The sequence below is a fragment of the Colletotrichum scovillei genome (assembly GCF_011075155.1).
Source record: "Colletotrichum scovillei strain TJNH1 chromosome Unknown Contig00009, whole genome shotgun sequence".
Taxonomy (NCBI): Eukaryota; Fungi; Ascomycota; class Sordariomycetes; order Glomerellales; family Glomerellaceae; genus Colletotrichum; species Colletotrichum scovillei.
In genome coordinates this window covers 5299964-5320040 of record NW_023336267.1, presented here as the reverse complement: position 1 = coordinate 5320040, position 20077 = coordinate 5299964, and the positions used below count along the sequence as shown (strand labels likewise).

Sequence of the window (20077 nt, the reverse complement as noted above, 5' to 3'; positions counted from 1 at the left end):
GGTCGACGGGTCAGGTCGAACTGGCTGGGTGGTGGAGGGGTTCATGGTCAACAATTAAATCGCCAACCAGCCTTACTCGACGACAGGCTTAGCGCATACGAGTGTACCCGAGTTCGAATCCCAGTATGAGCACCAGAAATTATGTCCCAGCATGAGCACCGAGAGATGTAGCCCCCAGTCCAGCACCGGGGGGTGAACTTTTTTTTCCTTTTTTACATAGAATGGTTTTCCTTACCGAAGTAGCCTTTGACGCGATCTCGCTTGTAAGGGAAATAAAACAACACACTACATTTATATACAAAACACGCGGTGCCCACGGCTTGTGTATGCATGAGGTCGAACGTAGCAGTAATTATATCCCATCACGGAAGGGGCCGCAGACTAAGATCCGGGTTAGCCTCAAGGTACCTATACCTTAAGGTTTGGTGGATCCGCGATTCGGTGGGGCCGATTCAACTGACGTGCAGCACGGATGCACCTCATCGAAGCTCGCCTGCCCCGGCTCCATGTACCTGCCCCCTCCGGCCCTACCTGCGTATACTTCACTCGCGCCATCAAAATAACAGGCATGTCCACCACCCAACACAATTCTGCCGGTGACTCTTCGCCAGTCAACCCAGAAGATCCAGAATATGAAGACTTCCTTGAAGATGAAGAGCCTTCACCAGCATTCACACCCGCGCCCCTCCCAACTCTCACAAATGAGCCCCAACGACACCCGGATTCCTGCCTGACCCTCTCCCTCCCCTTCATCAAAGCCCTTCACGCACAACTTCCGCCAGCGCCGGATCTAACGCTCTCGATCGGGAGCGGAACGGGGCTAGTTGAGGCTCTGCTTGACTCTCTGGCCGATACCCATGATCCTACCACTCAAGAAGATCCTCAGGCTTCTCAGGAGTCACCTACCCCTCAGCCGCTCAACCTAACCAGCATCGAAATCGCCCCATCCCCAAATAAATACCACCGCAACCACCGCACCGTCCCAGGGACATGGGCACTCGACTCCACTGCGGCGGAAGCGAAGGCGTGGATGTTTGTATACCCGAAGCAAGTCGCTCTGGTGCGGAAGTACATGGAGGCCTTTGCCTCCAGCAACTCTAGCGAGAAAGGGGTTGTTGAGACGGTGCTGTACGTCGGCCCAAGAATGGACTGGGATGATTTCCGCGGCGCGCTGGAGCCGTACGCGGAGAGTGTCGAGGTTTGGGATGAGGAGAGGATGGAGGGTGTTGGGGGGCAGGGGTGGGAATGTGTTGTGAGGGTGACGGTGAAGAGGTGAGGTTGATGGGAGAGAGGTTGTATGCTTGGGGTCAGGATAGAGGTGGAAGAGAGGTTATATGCGTGAGGCCAGGATAGATGGGGAGTCTGGTTGAACGCGAGATTTGGGGCGGAGAGAGGTTTTTGGGATAGGCTTGTAGGTGGTGGGAAGGGTGTATTGCGGGATGCTACTTGGATATGTTCTCGTCACCAGCCGAAGTCGAGATGAATGCTTTCAGTAACGGGCGAAGACGGCCATAGACATCTTGGTCTTCTTGCTCTTACCAGCTTGGCCACGTCTTCAAACCCTCTCATCAGGATAGCAGCAGCAGACCAAGTCTCACCATAGTAAGTGAGACGCGTATCCTACCACGCTCAATGAGTCGGGTGCAGAAGGATGGAAGAAAAATACCCCCCCCCCCCCCTCAGGTCAAATACGCAAGCGCTGCCACGTGGATACATCTATCTCTGATCAGCTACTAACAAGACTACGCCTTGCGACAAAAGCGGCAGAACAAAGGACACCAAGAAGCAATAATGATTCCCGACAGCCAGATGGGAGGCCACAATCTCAACAACATCCCCTGGAAGGTTCGCTCATCGATAGGAGCACTGCCGAACTTCTCAAAGGGTCGTCGTGTTGCTCACCCGGCCACCGAGCATGAATATTCTGGTTGTAATCAGACGTGGCGCTGAAACAGGCCAAGAAGCACCCAGGCACTCTGCGACGGGAGCCGACACCTGCATGCAATGTTGGGCCTATATTTGGCGATGTCCGCCGCCTTCACTTAATCGCCTATAAGGTCTGATTACACGATACATTGGTCTAGATTGTATACTACTAGGGCTGCGCAAATGCTAAGCTATGCCAATGATGATCACAACCACCCCCAACACCTCGCTCCTGAGACGAGGAACACACTCCTCTCCTGCTCTCCACATTACAAATTTCCACAAAAGACAATAGGTACTATGTAGGTAGATAAGTGAGTGCAACCTGTTTGGCTTGGGCTTTTGTGCACACAAAAAAGTATTTACGATATGTATATACAACGAGAGTGTGGGTAGAAAAAAGAAAAAGCCTTCGAGGTCAACTCTGAGAAGGCTGCCGGGGTCCCTCTTAAGCCGCAGCAGGGGCCGCGGTAGCCGGCATCATCGAGGCGGCAAAGGTGGCGGCCTCATCAGCGTCGTTGCCGTACGTCAAGTGAGCGCGGCGAATTTGGTTGCCGCCCTCGCAGATGTTGTCGCCGTTGTGGCAAATGACCTTGGTCTTGGCGGCATCAACGCCCTGGACAGCTTGTCCGTTGACTGTGAAGAAGGTACGTTAGCATTGAACTCAAGAAATCATGAACCCCGTGAGAAGGCTTGATGGAAAATAACTTACGCGGGTCACCGAAGATGACGGCACCTGCAACCTTGGCCACCATATCAGGCTGCATCATTGCAGCACCGTTGTGGACGAGCTGTCCACCCTGGGAGTATCCAGACATGATGACGGCCGAGTTGGGGCAGTTGGTGATGGCTTGCTCAGTAAGAGTGGCCATCATTTGGGATCCGTTGGCGTCACCTCCGGCCAAGAAACCGGGGATATCGGCGGGATACTCGACACCCTGGACGGCAAGGCTGCCGCCGACCTGAGTAGCAAGGGACTGGAAGAAGGGCGGGCCGGCAATGGTTCCAACGTTGCCTCCCTCGGTGGTGCCGCGGGCAAAGATGACGATCATGGACTGGCACCCTGCGGCGAGACCATCTTGCTGATTCCCTGAGAAGTCGGCCTGGCGGGGCTGAATCGTGAGAGGGGAGGAACTCGCCGTGCCCAGCAGGGCGAGGAGGAAGGCTGCTGTTGAGCTGTGCATTTTGTGTGCTGGTATTGTAAGGACTGATTCTTGTAGTTGGCAAGTTATTACTAAGGAGTGAATATGAATTATCCGATGCTAGGTGAAAGTTGGATCAACAACTATTCAAGGTTCTTGGTCGTCGTCACATGAGATGGGAGGGATAACTGGCGACCATTGCACTCTTATAGCGGACGTGGTGTGAGATCTTCCTTGTTTCTACTCCCGAATCGCCCAGCCGGCCGGTGAGACGGAGGCGACATTAAGCTTCTTTCCCTCGCCTATTCCGTGTTGGACGTTCCTGCAGCACAACGGCTTCATGTACCGCAACCTCATCCCAATGGGGTAAAGAGGGCGGATCAGAGGCAGGGACCTCACGTGGGATCGACTTGATCCCGACACTAGACGGGGGAGCCAGGGACGGACTCTGCTGATTCTTCAGAAATCGCAGGCTGGTACGCTGGTACCGGCAGATGATGAAGATGGTCAGGAGTAGTCCGCCAAGCTGAGCTGAGCCAAACAGGTGGACCCCTTGAAAGCTTGGTGTGCGTGCCTTGCGTTCCAAACTTCCTTCCCGCAGCCTGGGCGGGCTGAAAAGTGCTGTTGACGACTTGACGGGGCAGACAAAATCCTATAACGGCGCGGATTATCGTAGTACGGGCCGGTTGCGATTGGCTACAGTCTGATTCAAGAGTGAAGCTGGGTCCGATCTCTTGTTGCCCGTGGGGGAGGGAGGGGACGAGTTTCGAAACAACAGGGTGGGCTGTGCGCAACACCAGCGGAAGGGGAGGACACCGACGGTCTCCCAAGCTTTTTCATAATGTACCGACTGACGTTTGGTGTGGTTTGGTGGGGCTGGACAGGGCGAATGGCGGGATGGAAAACTCGCTGTGGTAGACTGAAGTGGAAGTATCCGTTGAGCTTGGCTGTAGTAGATGGCAGGTCTCTGACAGCGCTTTGTTCTGGTCCCATGTTCTTCCGCCGTTTTTTGTCGTCTTGACCCAGTCTTGCTCCAGTCAAGTTGCGAATCATCCCTCCCTGAGAGAAGGAAAGGGAGGGCTGGAAAGGTGGCATCGATACCAAGGGCGAGGGTGACCGCTGACGTGCGTTTAGGTAAGACTGGCGTTGGGAGACAGGTGAACCGTCGGATTTCGATGGCCTTCCGTTTGGCCGTCTGGCCCTTTTGCCAAGATCGTCTCGACTTTTTCTTTCGCTGGTCTTATCATGCTCTCCCTCGACTGGAAGAGGCACTGGACGAAGATCCGGACTTGGGTTCGGGGAAGATGCGGTGAGATGACCCAACGACACGGCATCACTCTCGGCAGTGTGGTGGCACATCATCAACGCAACGGGGCGATTTCGGCAAGATGATTAGTCGTGACCGAGTAATGACTGTCCACGATAGTCATCGATTGGGACTTCAACTAGGCTCGTTCGAGCATGTAAGTTGGAGGCTATCGAGGAAGCCCCGCTTCACGGTTCTTGATGACTTAACATGCGCAGGTCCTCTGAGGCGTGAACGGGCGCTGCCGATTGTCGTTGACTTGAATTGAAAAAGCATGATGGAGACGGAGAGTTCTTGGGCAGCCAAGAGAGGTCACCGAGAAGAGCTTCGTTCACACCGAAGTCCAACGGCTTTGGCAGCTATGTACCTGCCTCGGGAGCGTGAGGTGAGTGAGGGAAGGAGGGGCAAAACGTGGGGGATGCGCCAACGCAGGAACATCCGGCAAGATCGGGCCCGCCTCACGGGAGGGGAATTTAGCCGGGACCCATCTTTCAAGGTTGATCTCCACCTTCCGAGGTTCGACGTGGAACTTACGCTGTTCCTGCCGTCCACCGAGATATGAAGTAAGGTAAGATGTCCAGGAACTGCGGTTGGTCCCGGGGCGAGTATGTATCCTGAATCTAAATTTTAGTCTTTGCTCGGTGTGCTCATTGTGCGAGATAAGATGCTCGGAAAGAAATGTGACCACTTTCGTCAGGCCTGGCCTGGCCGTAAATATCAAGAGCCATTAACCACGACTAGATCACATCGAAACCACTGCATTACCACAGGTTGACATGCCCATAACAAGAAAAGGCTGACGAAAAACCTTCCACAATCGGATATAAGGTCTTAAGGAACCAAGATGGCCTCCTGGAGTCTCAATCCAGCACGATCCAAACAGTGTCGGTGGCCATTTCCAGCGAGAGAGATATGACCACCATACAACTGGATATAAGCTTCATTCTTACATTTGGGTCAATTGGGGATACGAGACTGTAAATGGCAAAAGTAGTTTGAAACTTCTCAAAACTGCGTGATATTATCGTTGGGAACCAATCTGCCCTGAGATTCCATCTTCCTATGTCTCGATCCCTTCAACTATGGTCCCATTCCATCGCGTTGTCAATAATTTCTCTTCTCTACGCCTTCTATCCCTGATTTGCCTCCTGGTTACTTGGAGTGGTGGTCGTCAAAGAGAGTTGTCAACTGAGAAACTTGGACCACCTTGCGGAATCGGCGCATCCGGATCGACTGACTCCTTAGGACCAACGGGTCTCATCTCGATACGAATGACCTTGTGATCGTTGTTCATGTCCAAGATAATAAGTCTGCGTTGCTTGAAGGCCTTGCCATGTGCTCTCTTCGAAAAGAACTCAACTGCGGTCGTAACACGAAGGCGATCGACAATGGCCATCTTTTCGCGGACATAGCCAGGGTTGTCATAGCGGTAATCGTCGATCTCTGACGGGCCGTAGAAAATCTGACCAGGCCCTTTTAGATCCGCGAGTAGCATGACGTCGGGAGCGCAGAGCTCTTTCATCACGTCGAAGTTGCCTTCGTACAGAGCGGCGATGAGTCTCTTGGCCAAGCTCTCCTGCACAAGACGGCAAGGCCGATCGCTTGACTGCCCTCTGATCTCTTGAAGCCATCGCTCAAGGTCCTCTATCTCGAATATCTCGCCCATCTTTCGAATGCGTTAGTATTTTGGCTAGATATCTCTCAAAGGCGACTGTCTCTTACAGTTGACAGGTGTGAGTATGGATAGGCCAGAGCCGCGAAGTATCTATGGCGTGGCAAACTTGTAGGGACTGGAGTGCCAGAAGGGGTGGATGATACTTAGCCTCCAGTAAAAGTCTTGTTGGTCTGGCGAAAGTTGAATAATGGGACCCAGTATCGAGAAACCTACGCAATGAGAAGGCTCTTGAGTGTCCAGGACCTTGGGTTGTTGAGGGGAAAGAAAAGCAGAGAGGATTGGAACATCGAGAGGATCTTATACTGCGAGAAAAGCGGTTGTGAAGACCTCGCGAGGGAAGGCATGCTCTCTTGCGCCTCCCCCTTCATTAGCGGCACTTGAACCCTCGAGCGAGGAAGGTGCGGCTGGAAGATGATGAAATGTACTTTATCTAGAAGCAGGCCCTAAGATGCGTCTGGATCCATCATCAACATTGGGGGCGAAGAAGGCGATCGGGGAGGACAGCGACACCCTCCTGTGGCATACTTTGGTTTGAAGTTACATTCATTTTCATTGAACAAATCCAAGCTTTCGGCAAGCCCATCTCTCAAAATGGCAAGCCTTCAAGCAACTACATCCTCAGAACGACAACGCTTCGCTGCTTTACGTTGCTTGGGATCTAGGTCTAAGTGTCGTCAGGTTTTAAACGCCGGCGCCAAACGAAAATTAATTACATGGATCGAAACATCCTTTCATCACATGAAGTTGCGGGGTGGTGAGTCATCACGCTCTCATGAGCGGGTGACGGAGATGGCCTCCTCAACGATATCCAAACCCTGCTGGATCTCCTCCTCGGTGATGGTCAATGGCGGCACGAAACGCAGAGTGTTGGTGCCGGCAGTGATGATGAGCAGACCGCGCTCGCGGGCGGCCTTGACGATAGGCGTCGGGTCCTGGGTAAGCTGGAGACCGAGGATGAGACCGCGGCCGCGAACCTCCTTGATCAAGTCGGGGAAACGCTCGCGCAGGGCATCGAAGCGAGTCTTGAAGATCTCGGCCTTGGCGGCGACGGCCTTTTGCAGACCGGGGTCGGCGAGGCGGGAGACGATGTTGTGGGCCAGGCGGCAGGCGAGGGGGTTGCCGCCAAAGGTGGTGCCGTGGTCGCCGACCTTGATCTTCTCCGAGACGTTGCTGTTGACGATGGTGGCGCCGATGGGGAAGCCGTTGCCGAGGGCCTTGGCGGTGGTGATGATGTCCGGGTGGGCCTCCTTGGGCAGGTGGGTGTGGGCCCAGAAGGTGCCGGTGCGGGAGAGGCCGCACTGGATCTCATCGTAGATGAGGACGGCGCCGACCTCGCGGCAGCGCTTCGCCAGGGCGATCAAGAACTCGTCCGTCGCGGGCGTGACGCCGCCCTCGCCCTGGATGGGCTCGACGATGACACCGCAGGTCTTCTCGGTGATGGTCTCGTTGATGGCAGCGACGTCGTTGAAGGCGCCGAGCTTGAAGCCGGGCAGCATGGGCGCAAAGGGCTCCTGGTACTTGGGGTTGTGGGTGGCGGACAAGCTGCCCATGGTGCGGCCGTGGAAGGCATTGTTGAAGGAGACGACCTCGTACTTATCACCAGAGGGCTGGCTGACCTTGGCGGCCTTCCTGGCGAACTTGATGGCGGCCTCGTTGGCCTCGGAGCCGGAGTTGCAGACGAAGACCGAGTTGGCGTCGTGCATGGCACCGGCCTCGCGGGTCTTCTCGATCAGCAGTTTGGAGAGGGCGCCGGTCCAGGGGTTGTAGTAGAGGTTCGAGGCGTGCATGAGCGTGCTACCCTGTAAGGTTCCGACCATGTACTGTCAGCGCATCTGGTATTAAAATGACTCACGGCGGCTCGGAGTTACCCACCTGCTCGGTCAGAATCTGGGTCAGCTCAGGATCGCAGTGTCCCAAGGCATTGACGGCGATACCAGCTGTGAAGTCGAGGTATTTCCTGCCCTCGACGTCCCACAGGAGAGAACCTTGGCCTTGTACGAAGACGGGAGGCGGGCGGGCGTATGTGGCGACCATGTAGGGCGCATGTTCGCGGACGAGAGCGGCGCTCGGGGAGTCTTCGGTCGGATCGGGGTTGGGTACTGATGACTGCTTTTACTCATTGTCAGTGTCAGTCTGGTGGTGAGTCACTCAAACAGCTCGTGACTTCATGGGGTCACCTACGCCGAAGTTGCTCTTGACGTCGCTCGTGGCGGCCGCAGCCGCAGAAGAGAGAGCGCGGGAGTTGATGCGCGGGGCGACGGCCAGACGAGGCTGGCACTTTGCCAATTGAAGTCGCAGAGGAGCACGGAACGCCATTATGGTATCTTGAAGAACAAACAGGGCTCTGCGGTAAAAGACTGGCAAAAGAGAATGGTGTTGAAGAGAAGTCGTCGATTAAAATTTGGGCCGTTCGCGCATGCATGCACAGAGGTGACTCGTCAAACATGTTATCGATAAGGCGCGCATTTTCCCACTTTTTGCACCGTTTGGAGGGGCAGATCCACTCTTTCCCGGTGTTACGTGCGCTGTGGCCCGGGGATATCCCTCCGATCTCGGTCGGGCTCGGACGAACTGCCGATGTGGTCTTGAAACAGTGTGAGGGCTCGTCAGAGCTTCTGCTACCTTACCTTTAACATGCTGCTGAGCATCAATTCAATGGCATGTGTAGTCTCTACGTCCTTAACACTGAGCAAGAATGAGCTATGAAAGTCTCTCATTGCTAACTTGCCATTTCATTGAGGGATTGGGCGGCTGCTTCCTCAATTACCTTGCTAGATTTGAGGAGTGTCCAGAAGAGTAAACTGCCTAGTATCCGAGCCTCAACGCTGCCAAGGTACCTAATGTGAGAAAACCAAGCATTCAAGAAGAAGTAATTAGAGAAGCAGATCAGATAACGCGACTAACAATTTGAATTGCGGAAATTCCATGGCTTAAGAAACGTCATGGTTGCCACGGCGGAACCTTCAAGAAATTCCCAGCCATGAGATTACTCATGGAAACTCTTCCCACTCGATAGAGTTACTTTCTATTCTGTTATTGCCACGCTCAATCACGCTCAGAACGACACTCCCTCTGAACTGCAACCTCTCCCGAATGATGGGCAAAACGTCTTGTGATAGCACCATATACTCGTATGCAAGCTTCTTGGCTATTTGAACTGTCAATTTCATGTCGACCCATACCAGCTCGATGCTGGCAATTCGTTGGCGTCCAAGTAGCGCTACAATCTCGGCGTCGTAGAAAGCAAGTATGGAGAGTAGACCATCTGCTTCAATGTGCACCGCCCCAGGCTCCCAGTTATTCAATATAGACACCAGGTTGTCTTTACCACGGGTACCAATCATCTGCAACGCCTCCACGAACCCCCGGTCGATGCAGCACTCGCGGCGCGGCGGGAGGAAGAAGAACCGGGAAATCTGGAGAGGGTCCACGAGAGTCAATAGTCTGTGAAAAGCTTTCGACGCTGGCTTTATCTCGAGTCTGTTCTTCGTGACGTAGTCGATGACCGGTGAAGCATCATTTCTTGCACGGATAGAATCCGCCACCTCCGCGGATATCTCCATCCTGTCTACGTAGTAGCGGATGATTTCAGAAACTGTCTTGTCATCGCACCAATCCAAAGTCGCAATGATACCCGCAGAACTAATGGTGAAATTCGGAGCCGATAAGTCAAGAAGGTCGCAAAATTTCTTATTAGGATCTTCAATCAGCTTGGTGCTCTCGATATTCCAGATGTCAATCGCCGTTGTCTCATAGCTTTGTCCTCTACCAAGCAGCTTCTGGATTGAATCTAGATTGCCGGCACTTATGAGTCCCTGGAAAGTGGAGTTCGTCAATTTTGGTAGTGCTTTCAGAAACGAACGCATGTGCGTATGATGTCTCCTTTGACGAGTCGTGCGCCCAAAAAAGAGGTAAGACTCCAGGTCTCTGATGAGCATTGCTTCAGTCTTGAAATAGTCCGGCACTAGCAGCCCATTGTCTTGTTGCGCGTCAGAGGCGATGCCGAGTAGCGCGTATACCATATCGCGGGGGTCTGTCGCTTGGCTTGCGCGGAACTTCTGTAGCAGAGTATGTAAGCTCTTTTTCCGCGTAGATCCATGTCTCTTATTCGATGGGCTCGGCATGAGATCCATGAGAGTCTGGCGCTGATCATCAAGCTCGACGTTGATGAGCTCTGTGGCAATGACGAAAATATGAGCCGGGACCGACGAAGACCCGCAGCAAATTGAAGCTGCTCGAGCATAGGATACTTCTTGTATAACCCACACTCTCGTGAACCAGGCTTGTTGTAAGAGCTGCTGCAATCCGCTCTGGCAGGAAAGTTTGCGAGCATCAGAGTAGCCTAACTGTAGGCATGTCCACGAAAGTTTGCGAGCATCAGAGTAGCCTAACTGTAGGCATGTCCACCGGACTCTTGCCCAATCAGTGTCATCCCGACGCCTTTGCTGTGTTGATACTTCATGGAGAATCGCCAAGTCCTCCATCAGAAGTGCTGTGTCAAGTGTTCCGGGTCCTAACCAAATGAGGACCTGCTCTGCTTGTCTGTATATCCCAGCCATCTGTCCCACCTGATGCCCTCGCTCAGCAAAGTTGTCTTGATCAATGCAGATGGCATCTACCCAAAGTATCCTTGCTTGTTGTGTGCGAAGATGAACCAAGGCTGTGAATAATCTCTCTGTGACGGGTAGCCGTTTGCCATTAGCAGTGATGGATTCTGTGCGGTCGATCCCACCCCATGCGTACGAGAGGGCTTCGTAAGGAATTATGTCATCTGGCTCGAGAACTGCTTGGAAGATGTCGCATCGGATTTCGTCGTCTCCGGGGTAGAGGATGAGAAGTCGAAATGACCTTATTCCCAGGTCAAGGGGTTCATACCGGAATGGCTCCATTCTCAAGGCCTTTTTTCCCGCTTTTAACAAAGAAAAAGAAAATAAAAATAAAAGGACAAAAAGGTCTGTGGCTTTCGAATACCCAAAGAGTCTAGACAAGGAAAGCAGGCGGTAGGATCAGTGTGAGTGAATGAGGTTTCGATATCTGAGAAAGAGAAAGCTTGTAATCTTTGAGATTCTCCTCTTCAAGGCGATCAGGCTGAGGGAAAAGAGGGGGTTCCATCTTACAGCATGCGACGTATTATCATTGGCTTAGTCGCTTTTTGAAATGGTTCGCCAGTAAATCTGCCTTTCAGGCCTTTTAACTCGCCCAAATTGTGGCCATGCTTCATGCAGGCGAATCTCACCAATTGTATAAAAGCCTCCACACAGTGGAATCCCGCGCCATCTCGAATTGGCAGTCGCGAATTGCTATAGGCAAAGGCAGCACAGTGAACCTTTCAGAAAGTGTAAAAAGCCAATGCTTAGGGCTGAGAGTACGGAAGATCGCTGGCAGTGAAAACTCCATCGAAACGTTCATCTGCTTTCATCCTAGATAGAAAACAGTGGTTGGCTCTCTCTTGAGATCTCGCTGTCGAAATTTACATTGACTCTGTCTGCGTTGCTTCAGAACTGGCAAGCCTTATGGCCTGAGTCGGGAAAATATCACAGTCATAGAGCGGGTGCCTGTGAGTGTCTAGGTTGATTGTGTGATTCTGGCGCCGTGGATGTCCTTCCGATCCCGGGCTACCTAAAGTGAACTACCGGTGGTTTTGAACCGAGTTTCTCGCGCACTTGATTTTGACGATGACTTGATCGAGATGTTTCGCACAGTTTTGGTGATATTCGTTCTTTGCTTTTCTTGATAACAGTCGTCATCCCATGATTTATAGAAATCATATGTGTCTTGGCATATTTGGATACAAACTGAACCGGTCGAGAGTTGCGTTCATACACAAACCGTTGATGAATTCCGCCTCCATTCTGATCGCCTCAACATCCAATGTCTCTTGAGATTCCGTGCTCTCTCTGATGTATTCGATCTTCTTCCAGTTGCTAAGTGAGCCTAAGCCGGATACCAACTCAGTAGACCAGAGGACACTCTCATCAGGAGGGAGCCCCAAAGCAGCAATGCTGATTTTACTGAAATTTGAAACAAGCAGCAACATCAATTTCTTCTTGTCAAAAAAACGCAGCAACCACAGCAACCCACTCATTTCGAACTCGGTTCGATCGCCGACTGAATCGAGGAGTATCGGGATGATCTTGCCCTCATTTCGATTGCGGGAAGCTTCTTCAAGAACTTTGTCCGTTATTTGATATACTTTTGTTTGTTTCTTGAGAAGCATTTGCAACGACGCCGGATCGATAAGCTTCACTAAAGCGGTCAATCCATTTTGCGTTAATGGAATAGAAGGCTTATCCCACTCGATCAGCAACATGAGGATTTGATCCCTGCCGTCTCTTCGCCGTAGCAAGGCTGTGGCAAGATGCTGATTGATCTGTATGCGTTCTCCATAACGGCTCACAAGACTTTGCGCAGTTGCAAGATCGAAAAACTGAAACGACGCCTCTACGCCTTCTAGGCTGAAGTGGAAGTTTTGATGCTCAATTTGAGCTAGATTAGAGAGAACCTCTGTAGTTCCCAGTCCTTCTTCTCTCCACATTGCGTCAATATCGGCCTTATTGACGGTGAATTTTTGGCCCCTCTCAAGAAGCGTGAGGACGTGGCTCGTGACCCCCGTCACCACAACGCTTTGGAGTATCGCCGCTATTGATCCAGGCAGCGCTTCGAGAAAGGATTCCATGGTTCGCTCGGGAATAAAGATGCAATATCGCGCATCAAGGAACAGGTATATCTTGAGGTCTTGCACCAGATGCTCCTCAGTTTTGAAGTAGTCTGGCGATAGCAGTGATCCCGAGTCGTTCTGCGATACGTCGGACGCTATTGCTAATAGGGCGTATACCATGTCCCGAGGGTCGCTCGCCTTGCTGCTTTGAAACTTTTGCAATAAAGTAAGGAGAACGTCCTTTCTTGGGGATCTCTGAGTAAAGGAGTTCGGAAGAAGGTCCAGAACAGCTTGGCATCCGGCGTTGGGGACGACACCGACGAGCTTCGCAGCGATATTGAGCATGTAAGCCTGAACGGACCGTCTGCCACTATAGATCGAAGCTGCTCGTGCATTTGAAACTTCCTGTAGAACCCATATCCTCGTGAACCAAGTCTCCTCGAGGAGTGAAACAAGTCCCCTCCGTTGTAGATTGATGAGGACAGCCTGGTCAAGTCCCGAGTTTTGCCGTATCTTTGTCCATTGCTCTTGTGCCTGGTCAAGATTGTTTCGGCTTTTCTGACGGGCCCAGCTTTTGTGTAGTTCTTTGAGGCATCCCAGCAAGAGGTTCGTCGCATGTGTGGGCGGGCCAAGCCATACGATGACCTGTTCAGCGCCTCTGTAGATGCCAGCCATCTGTCCGACCTGGTGACCTCGCTCAGCGACGTTGCTTTGGTCGATACAGACAGCGTCGATCCACATGACCTTGCTGACATGGTCGTCTCGGAGGTAAGTCAAAGCAGTGAACAGGTTATTCGTGATGCGGAGGGTCTTGCCGTTGGCGATGATGGAGGCCGAGAGATCAATGCTGCCCCAGGCATACGATAAGGCTTCATAGGGGATAATGCCTTCGGAGTCCAGACTTGCTTCAAAGATATCACAGGATATCTCGCCGGTGGATCCAGGATGAAGCATGAGTAGCCGAAAGGACTTTTCCGTGAGGTCTAGTGGTTTGTACTGGAATAGGTCCATGATGTATAGAATGATCAGTGTTTTCAACTTTCCAGCAATCTCTCGTGGCGTAGCTAAACAGATGAAGCAGACTGACAAGCATTCATTTGAAAGGGAGCTGCTCTGACATTATGCTTGTCGTAAGCTTTTGTGTCTTTATCTACCTGCTCTGAACAATCAGGCTGAGTGAGGGGCAGTCTTATTGGGCTGTAAGCAAACCCACCCAATGCCGTGTGTTGAGCTGCTCCATTGAATCTGCCCTACTAAACAGCATATGGCTGTCGTTCCCTTGCATGAGGATTTGACCAATTACATGTGCTCGCGGCCAATCTGGCGGAGCCGGTCTTAGTAATTTGCCCAATGAGCTGATTCGGGATTGCCGCATCAAAGAAGAATTGAATGCAGCGTCCCCGATCGTGTCTCTTCCTGAAGTGCGGCGGCAGCCTTAAGGCGGCATTCTGAAGGGAACCCTTGCCGGAGAGCAGTAGGGGTTTGTGAAGGTTATCGTAGGCGAGTGGGGCATACTGCTGTCATATGGATAGCAAGAAGCCAAGGGTAGACGTTCTTTCGGACCGGAGTGTCGTAGTACACACAATCGGAAATTCGAAGTTGATGTTGACATGTCGGGTGCCGGCGTTATCCACAACGCCGGATTGCATCGGTATTCTGGGTGCTCGTGACCGTCATGTGGACGTCGAATGCGTTCCTGAAGAAAGTCTCCCGAATCCGGGGATAGGCGGGTCAGGCGGGTGTACCTTGATGCTTAGGTAACCCTTCTGGTTTGCACTACAAGTGCATGATAAGGTAGGTAACAATCTTCAGTGGAGTTGGACAGCGGTTCAGCAGCTGCCAGCAGTGAAACCGGCAAGGGAACAGCGCTAGAAGAGCCAGCCGGCGTTGCGTGATTGGACATCCTCGGTGTCGGATCCGGGGTGGATCTCGAAGGGGACTAGTGGCGGAGGCCGCAGTTGCCCGCGTGCTCCTCCTCCAAGGTTCTCCGTACTTGCTGCGTACGGAGTACAGGCTACAGCTCTAGGTAGGTAGGTACTCCGTACTACCCCGTGCGGGTTGACTCGAGCACCCAGGCCAAACCCACACTGCAGGTGGGTTTGGGCCTCTTCACATGTCAGCTGCCCTTGCCCCCCAAACCCAAACAAACGTCACCATCTCACCTCAGAAGCCAGCAATTGAACCGAGCCCACGCGGAGAGACACACACAGAGTACTCCGTACACACTCACTCGACCGCTTTCACATTGAAACATGTGCCGCCGGTACCCTGGTCGAGGACCCTCTTTCACGAGCAACGTCGGCCGTTGTTGTCGCTGCTGCTGCTGCCGCTGCTACCGCTCCTCTTCCCATCGTAGTCTTCTTTGACAGCTCTTGCTCGACTCTCAACTACTCCTCTCCGCCATATCCTTCGCGAAACATATCGTCATTCATTCCAGGCACTCGGCTGTCCATCATCTTCGGCTTCTAGCTCCTCGTACCACCACGTACAACCATTCCCCAAACGTGTACGATCCAAAACAGCCGGAACCTCTCCGGCCTTCTATTTCGAACCAAGTCCAACTTCGGGTGGCGGTCCGTGGTGTTGAGCCGTCCGTCGCTGCACCTTTTCGCCCGCCCTGCTCGCCAAGCGCTTCTCTGAGGTGCCTGGGACGCATTGCCATGGCCTTTTAGCCCTGGAGCCATCACATTACTCGCGCTGCGCCGTCCCGTCGACGACTTCAACGCCATCCATTGTACACCCCAGCCACAACCTCGTGGTCTCGCGCTGCTCGCTTGGTCAGCCGCGCCTCCGGCTGTCCTTGGTGCCCAGATTCCTATGACCTTGCGACGGAATCTGCAACCTACTGCTCCTTCTTTCTCCTACTTCGTCTACTGCTCTGGTGTTCATCATAGCATACACCAGTCGCCATGATAGACCACGTCCTGGGACGGCCGTCGGTCAAGTCGCGCCGCCTTCAGGTCCTGGCGGTGCTGGCTTTCTGGTCGGCATACATCTTTAGGTAACACACGTCGTCTTGAATCTTGTGCAACACTGTCGTGATAGGAGCTGATGTGATTCTTCACAGAGGACACCCCCACGGCCCTCCCGTCATCCGCTTCTTCTCCAAGCTCACGACGAAACGCCTCACGACATGGCAGACCGTCGTGGTCACCATGATCTACCTCTACGCTGCCCGACACTTTAGCACTCTGGTCGGCCTCGCGAGTCCCGAACCCATGTCCAACATGTACGACGCCACCTACTTCCGCGCAACATGGATCTTGACTGCTCTGGATGCTGGTTTTTGGACCGCCATGAAGATCCGCGCAAAGTGGCTTCGCGACCTGGCCAGCATCGTCTTCTCCGTATTCTACATGTTTGCCGCCGAGAAGGCCGATGAAAAGGTGCGCAAGGTGCGCGGCATGTTGACAGTCGAGCATCTGCGCGTGTCCTGGGACAAAGGAACGACGCCGTACCTGAAATTCTTCCAGGGCCTCATGAGGCCTCGCTTCTCCCGCTGGCCCCCGCGTGCAATCCGCATTCCCCGACCTTCTGGGAGTGATTATAAGGAGCCTGTATCGGCCTGGCTCTACTTTGATGGCCCATTGACGGACCTCGTGCGACACAGCAGAATCATTCTGGATATCCCTGGTGGTGGATTTGTCGCCATGGACCCTCGGTGCAACGATGATAAGCTATTCGCATGGGCGTCCAAGACTGGCATGCCAGTTCTTAGCTTGGATTACAAAAAAGCTCCCGAATTCCCGTACCCATTTGCCCTGAACGAGTGCTTCGACGTCTACACGACACTTATTCGCAGCAAGGGAAGATGCATCGGCATGTCTGGAAGAGAGACACCCCGAATTGTGCTTACAGGTGACAGCGCTGGCGGTAACTTGGCCACGGCAACGACTCTCATGATTGTCGAGAGAACATCAGTGCCGATGCGTCGCTACTCGAGCACAGGAGATCTGCCATTGCCCGACGGATTGGTCTTGTTCTATCCAGCCCTCGATATGAACATCGGCAACTGGATGTCGGACGAGCAGATGTCATTGATGAAGGACAGGAGGCTGAGAAGCACGAACAAGTCGATCATCAGGCGAAAGAGCATGCAGTACAACGACCTCGTCGGCACACCTCATCACAGTGATGACGAGGAGGACTCTAACAAGCAGTCGACGGAGCTGACGGCCAAGGAGGTCCAGATCGCCTCACAACAAGCCCTCGCTAGTCCCCATCCCGAGTTTTCGCATGGCGGTCCACAAAGTATGTCCAACGCGGGATCCTCTGCCCCGGATATCAAGCGTCAGCAGAGCGCATCCCATCACTCCGAGCCACTTCGAACCCGCCTCGCCATGTCGTCCATGATCTCATACTTCAACGATCGCGTGCTCACGCCCGAGATGATGCGCGCCATGATCATTCTCTACATCGGTCCCCACAACCGACCCGACTTTAGCAAGGACTACCTCCTCTCTCCCGTCCTTACCCCCGACTCGCTCCTCGCGCGCTTCCCCAAGGTCTACTTTCTGACCGGCGAGCGAGACCCTTTGGTTGACGACACCGTCATCTTCTCAGCCCGCCTACGCAAGGTGAAGGAGTCCATGTTCGACCAGGCCCAATCCGAGCGCTCCGACCTCGGCGATGGACTCGAGCCCGTCTTCAATCCCAAGGACGTTGCCGAGGTGATGCTGATCCCCGGCATCTCCCACGGTTTCCTTCAGTTCCCGACCGTGTACCCACCAGCATGGAAGCACTTTGAGAGGTCAGCGGAATGGATCACAGAGATCTTTGCCTCCGCCGACGCCGTGCGGGAGCGAGAGAGTCGCGGTCGCAGACGTGTCGGCGGCGGGCCGATAACCAACGGCAACAGCGAAGGCCGGCACCACAACCGCGTCGAGTCGAGCGGAGACGAGGACAGGCCATTAGAGATAAGCATGACGAGGGCGAACCGTAAGAATACCCTGACCAAGGAGCCGCAGGCCATGGACGAGAGCGAGTCCATTGTACCCGATGCGGGCGGCAAGAAGAAGAATGGCCGCGCACGGGGCGCGAGTAAGAGTGCGGGCGCGAGCGCGAGCCTCGTGAAGCTGAAAAGTACAGATGACTTATTGGGGAGGAGAATGCAGGGTCTTGCAGGGGGGTTGACTGGCGTCGGGAGGGGACAGGAATGAAGCGGGTAAACGACCTGAAAGTATTCTTGTACGATGGAGGCGCACAGTATCTATCACGAATTCGAATCACGGGGGTAGCCTCTTATGGGAATCAGTTCTTTCGCTGGGCGGCTATAGATGTTTTGTAGATTGGATTCGCCAACGAAGCTGTACACATACGTCGGGTAGCACCAAGTTTTATAGACACCAGTTTGATCATGGTCATGCCTCATTCGTGTCACTATGTGGTTCCACCCCTGCTAAGGGGCTGATAGTCGTTGATCTAGGCTCGAAGGATACTCTCCGGAGAACAATGATGGCGGAGTCGCGGTCGAGAGAATGACGGAGAGCCTGCAAAGGGTGAAGTACCGAGTAAGGTACGATGAAGCAGCCGCTTCTCTCTCTCTCTCAAAATCGGTGATTAATACTTGACCTCAGTTATATGCTCAACTTCAAATCACGCACCCGGAGGGCAGGCACGCCCGCCATCCCTTCTTCGCCCTCATCCGGTCAGGCTACCTCTTCAAAGCACCTCACCCGAATACACAGAATACCTTTTACATTAAGGTAGACGGGAAGCATAGATACCCCCCCCCCCTCCCCCTCAATCCCATTCCCGTCACCAGTACAGCAGGCGCCCTCTAGGTCGGGGGTCAGGTCAAAGCTGTGGTGTGGGTGGTAGAGTGGTTAATGGTCAACAATTCTTTAACGCCAACCAGCCTACTCGACGACAGACTTAGCGCATACGAGTTCGAGTCCCGGAACGAGCGCTAGAAATTTCCCAGCATGAGCGCCAGAGATGTAGCCCCCATTCGCCACCGGGGGGGTGAACTCTTTTGATGTTTCGATTGATGTTGGTGGTGTCTTTTTCGATGCTTAAGGTTATATTAGTTGCGGCTACTTCTGCTTTGAAATGGATAGGTCGAATGAACTAGTATCTCACATTTGCACTACAATTCTCATGGAACACTGAGACGTGAGAGGCCCTGGACAACCTAGTTAGGACAGGTTGAGAAGTCATGGGGTTGGTTATTGTACTCTGATTCTCTACGGTGTGAAGTTTGGAAATTGAATCTTACTGGCTGGCCTATACTAAATCTGATGATGTTTCTTGTTCTGTCGATTCATAGCCGCACCTTCGTCTTGAGAGCTATATGAAGGTAATCGACGGTTCCTGGGATTATCTGTTACTGCGAGCACTTCAGCTCTCAGTCAACAGTCATCCTCGTGGGATCTTAGGGGAAGGAAGCAGTTCAAGTCAAGTCGTGGGAAGGGCATCTTCCGTGAGATCTATATTACTCCATGGTTTACAGGTATCCGCCTACGTCAGGCTCCAAAGACTACCTAGAGGGGCAACTCATGGTAGGGCTGCTGTCGACAATGGGACGCTGTTGACAGTGGGACGCTGAGCCTGCTCTAGGTGAATCACCTACAAGCCTCTCTTCTTGAGAATGATTCATCACCTTTGGATACATACTCCCATCAACAGACGTACGTGGTGCTGTAACCCACGTAGGCAGGTACGACCGGACCCCCATGATTCATACCTTCCCCCTTCCGTCTGCTACTCGAGTATACCTAACGCAGCATACACCGCAAACAAAGCCTTCATATATCCCTCCAAGTCCATTCCTGTCACCAGCCAGCAGGCGCCCCCCTTGGGGGTCAGGTCAAAACTGGCTGGGTGGTGGAGTGGTTCGAGTCCACGAGCCTACTCGGTGAAGGCTTTGAGAGGTCCCGTGTTCGAGTCCCAGCATGTGCGCCAGAGATGTAGTCCCCATTCGCCACCGGGGGGATGAACTCTTTTGTCGATTTGGTCGACTTTTGAGAGGCCTTTTGGATGTTTACCTCATATATCTTGTCTTACTTTTGCCCGGTTCTTGAGGGGAAGTTTGATCGGATTATCTTCTGCAATTACACTGTGGTTCTGAGGAACCTTGAAATGCTTTCATAGAGTTTATGTACAATGGTAGATTGAGGGATCACAAGGTCTCTTCTTCCGGTTGTTGCTGATGTAGAGTGGGAATGAGATGTTGCTGGTGTACCAAATCAGGAGATAGATGTGTGCTTTGCCCACAGCTCTAGCCTAGGTTCATCTAAGTCGGATGTATCTAGGAAGCTGAGAATCTTGGAATCATCACTGGACCTCGCCATAGAACGAGCAAGGCTCGAGAGAATCATATCATTGTTCCCCGACTTTATGGGTGCCGCCATGCAAAGGAGGACAGGCTT

The 20077-nt window shown here is 53.0% G+C and overlaps 7 protein-coding genes across 7 annotated transcripts; 2 read left to right on the top strand and 5 right to left on the bottom strand.

Moving 5' to 3' along the window:
* Window positions 1–568: 568 nt before the first annotated feature.
* HER10_EVM0008502 (uncharacterized protein) lies at window positions 569–1276 on the top strand (the record flags this gene model as incomplete). Its single annotated transcript, XM_035478020.1, has 1 exon — window positions 569–1276. One exon carries the CDS (start codon window positions 569–571, stop codon window positions 1274–1276), a length of 708 nt encoding a protein of 235 aa, XP_035329745.1.
* A 952-nt stretch (window positions 1277–2228) lies between these two features.
* Window positions 2229–4548, bottom strand: HER10_EVM0000872 (cutinase). Its single transcript, XM_035470639.1, has 2 exons — window positions 2639–4548; window positions 2229–2562 (listed from the first exon to the last, which is right to left on the bottom strand). The coding sequence occupies exons 1-2, from the start codon at window positions 3108–3110 to the stop codon at window positions 2375–2377; spliced, it is 660 nt and encodes a 219-aa protein (XP_035328800.1). The 5' UTR covers window positions 3111–4548; the 3' UTR covers window positions 2229–2374.
* Window positions 4549–5545: 997 nt separating this feature from the next.
* Window positions 5546–6040, bottom strand: HER10_EVM0007621 (uncharacterized protein; the record flags this gene model as incomplete). The annotated part of the gene is made up of 1 exon (XM_035477173.1): window positions 5546–6040. The coding sequence occupies one exon, from the start codon at window positions 6038–6040 to the stop codon at window positions 5546–5548; it is 495 nt and encodes a 164-aa protein (XP_035329631.1).
* Window positions 6041–6666: 626 nt separating this feature from the next.
* On the bottom strand, window positions 6667–8427 carry HER10_EVM0008220 (acetylornithine aminotransferase). The gene is made up of 3 exons (XM_035477751.1): window positions 8231–8427; window positions 7922–8158; window positions 6667–7848 (listed from the first exon to the last, which is right to left on the bottom strand). Exons 1-3 carry the CDS (start codon window positions 8363–8365, stop codon window positions 6820–6822), a joined length of 1401 nt encoding a protein of 466 aa, XP_035329715.1. The 5' UTR covers window positions 8366–8427; the 3' UTR covers window positions 6667–6819.
* Window positions 8428–9039: 612 nt separating this feature from the next.
* Window positions 9040–10938, bottom strand: HER10_EVM0010703 (HET domain-containing protein; the record flags this gene model as incomplete). The annotated part of the gene is made up of 1 exon (XM_035480155.1): window positions 9040–10938. The coding sequence occupies one exon, from the start codon at window positions 10936–10938 to the stop codon at window positions 9040–9042; it is 1899 nt and encodes a 632-aa protein (XP_035330020.1).
* Window positions 10939–11813: 875 nt separating this feature from the next.
* HER10_EVM0004214 (HET domain-containing protein) lies at window positions 11814–13794 on the bottom strand (the record flags this gene model as incomplete). The annotated part of the gene is made up of 1 exon (XM_035473866.1): window positions 11814–13794. The coding sequence occupies exon 1, from the start codon at window positions 13716–13718 to the stop codon at window positions 11814–11816; it is 1905 nt and encodes a 634-aa protein (XP_035329194.1). The 5' UTR covers window positions 13719–13794.
* Window positions 13795–14864: 1070 nt separating this feature from the next.
* Window positions 14865–18049, top strand: HER10_EVM0007335 (uncharacterized protein). Its single transcript, XM_035476894.1, has 2 exons — window positions 14865–15708; window positions 15775–18049. The coding sequence occupies exons 1-2, from the start codon at window positions 15617–15619 to the stop codon at window positions 17864–17866; spliced, it is 2184 nt and encodes a 727-aa protein (XP_035329596.1). The 5' UTR covers window positions 14865–15616; the 3' UTR covers window positions 17867–18049.
* Window positions 18050–20077: the final 2028 nt, after the last annotated feature.

Coding starts and splice junctions, on each gene's coding strand:
- HER10_EVM0008220 (XM_035477751.1), bottom strand. CDS start 8,365: ATGGCGTTCCGTGCTCCTCTGCGACTTCAATTGGCAAAGTGCCAGCCT. Junction 8,159..8,230: donor ACGTCAAGAGCAACTTCGGC/GTAGGTGACCCC, acceptor AATGAGTAAAAG/CAGTCATCAGTACCCAACCC. Junction 7,849..7,921: donor CCCAGATTCTGACCGAGCAG/GTGGGTAACTCC, acceptor GGAACCTTACAG/GGTAGCACGCTCATGCACGC.
- HER10_EVM0000872 (XM_035470639.1), bottom strand. CDS start 3,110: ATGCACAGCTCAACAGCAGCCTTCCTCCTCGCCCTGCTGGGCACGGCG. Junction 2,563..2,638: donor CGTCATCTTCGGTGACCCGC/GTAAGTTATTTT, acceptor CCTTCTTCACAG/TCAACGGACAAGCTGTCCAG.
- HER10_EVM0007335 (XM_035476894.1), top strand. CDS start 15,617: ATGATAGACCACGTCCTGGGACGGCCGTCGGTCAAGTCGCGCCGCCTT. Junction 15,709..15,774: donor TGGTCGGCATACATCTTTAG/GTAACACACGTC, acceptor GATTCTTCACAG/AGGACACCCCCACGGCCCTC.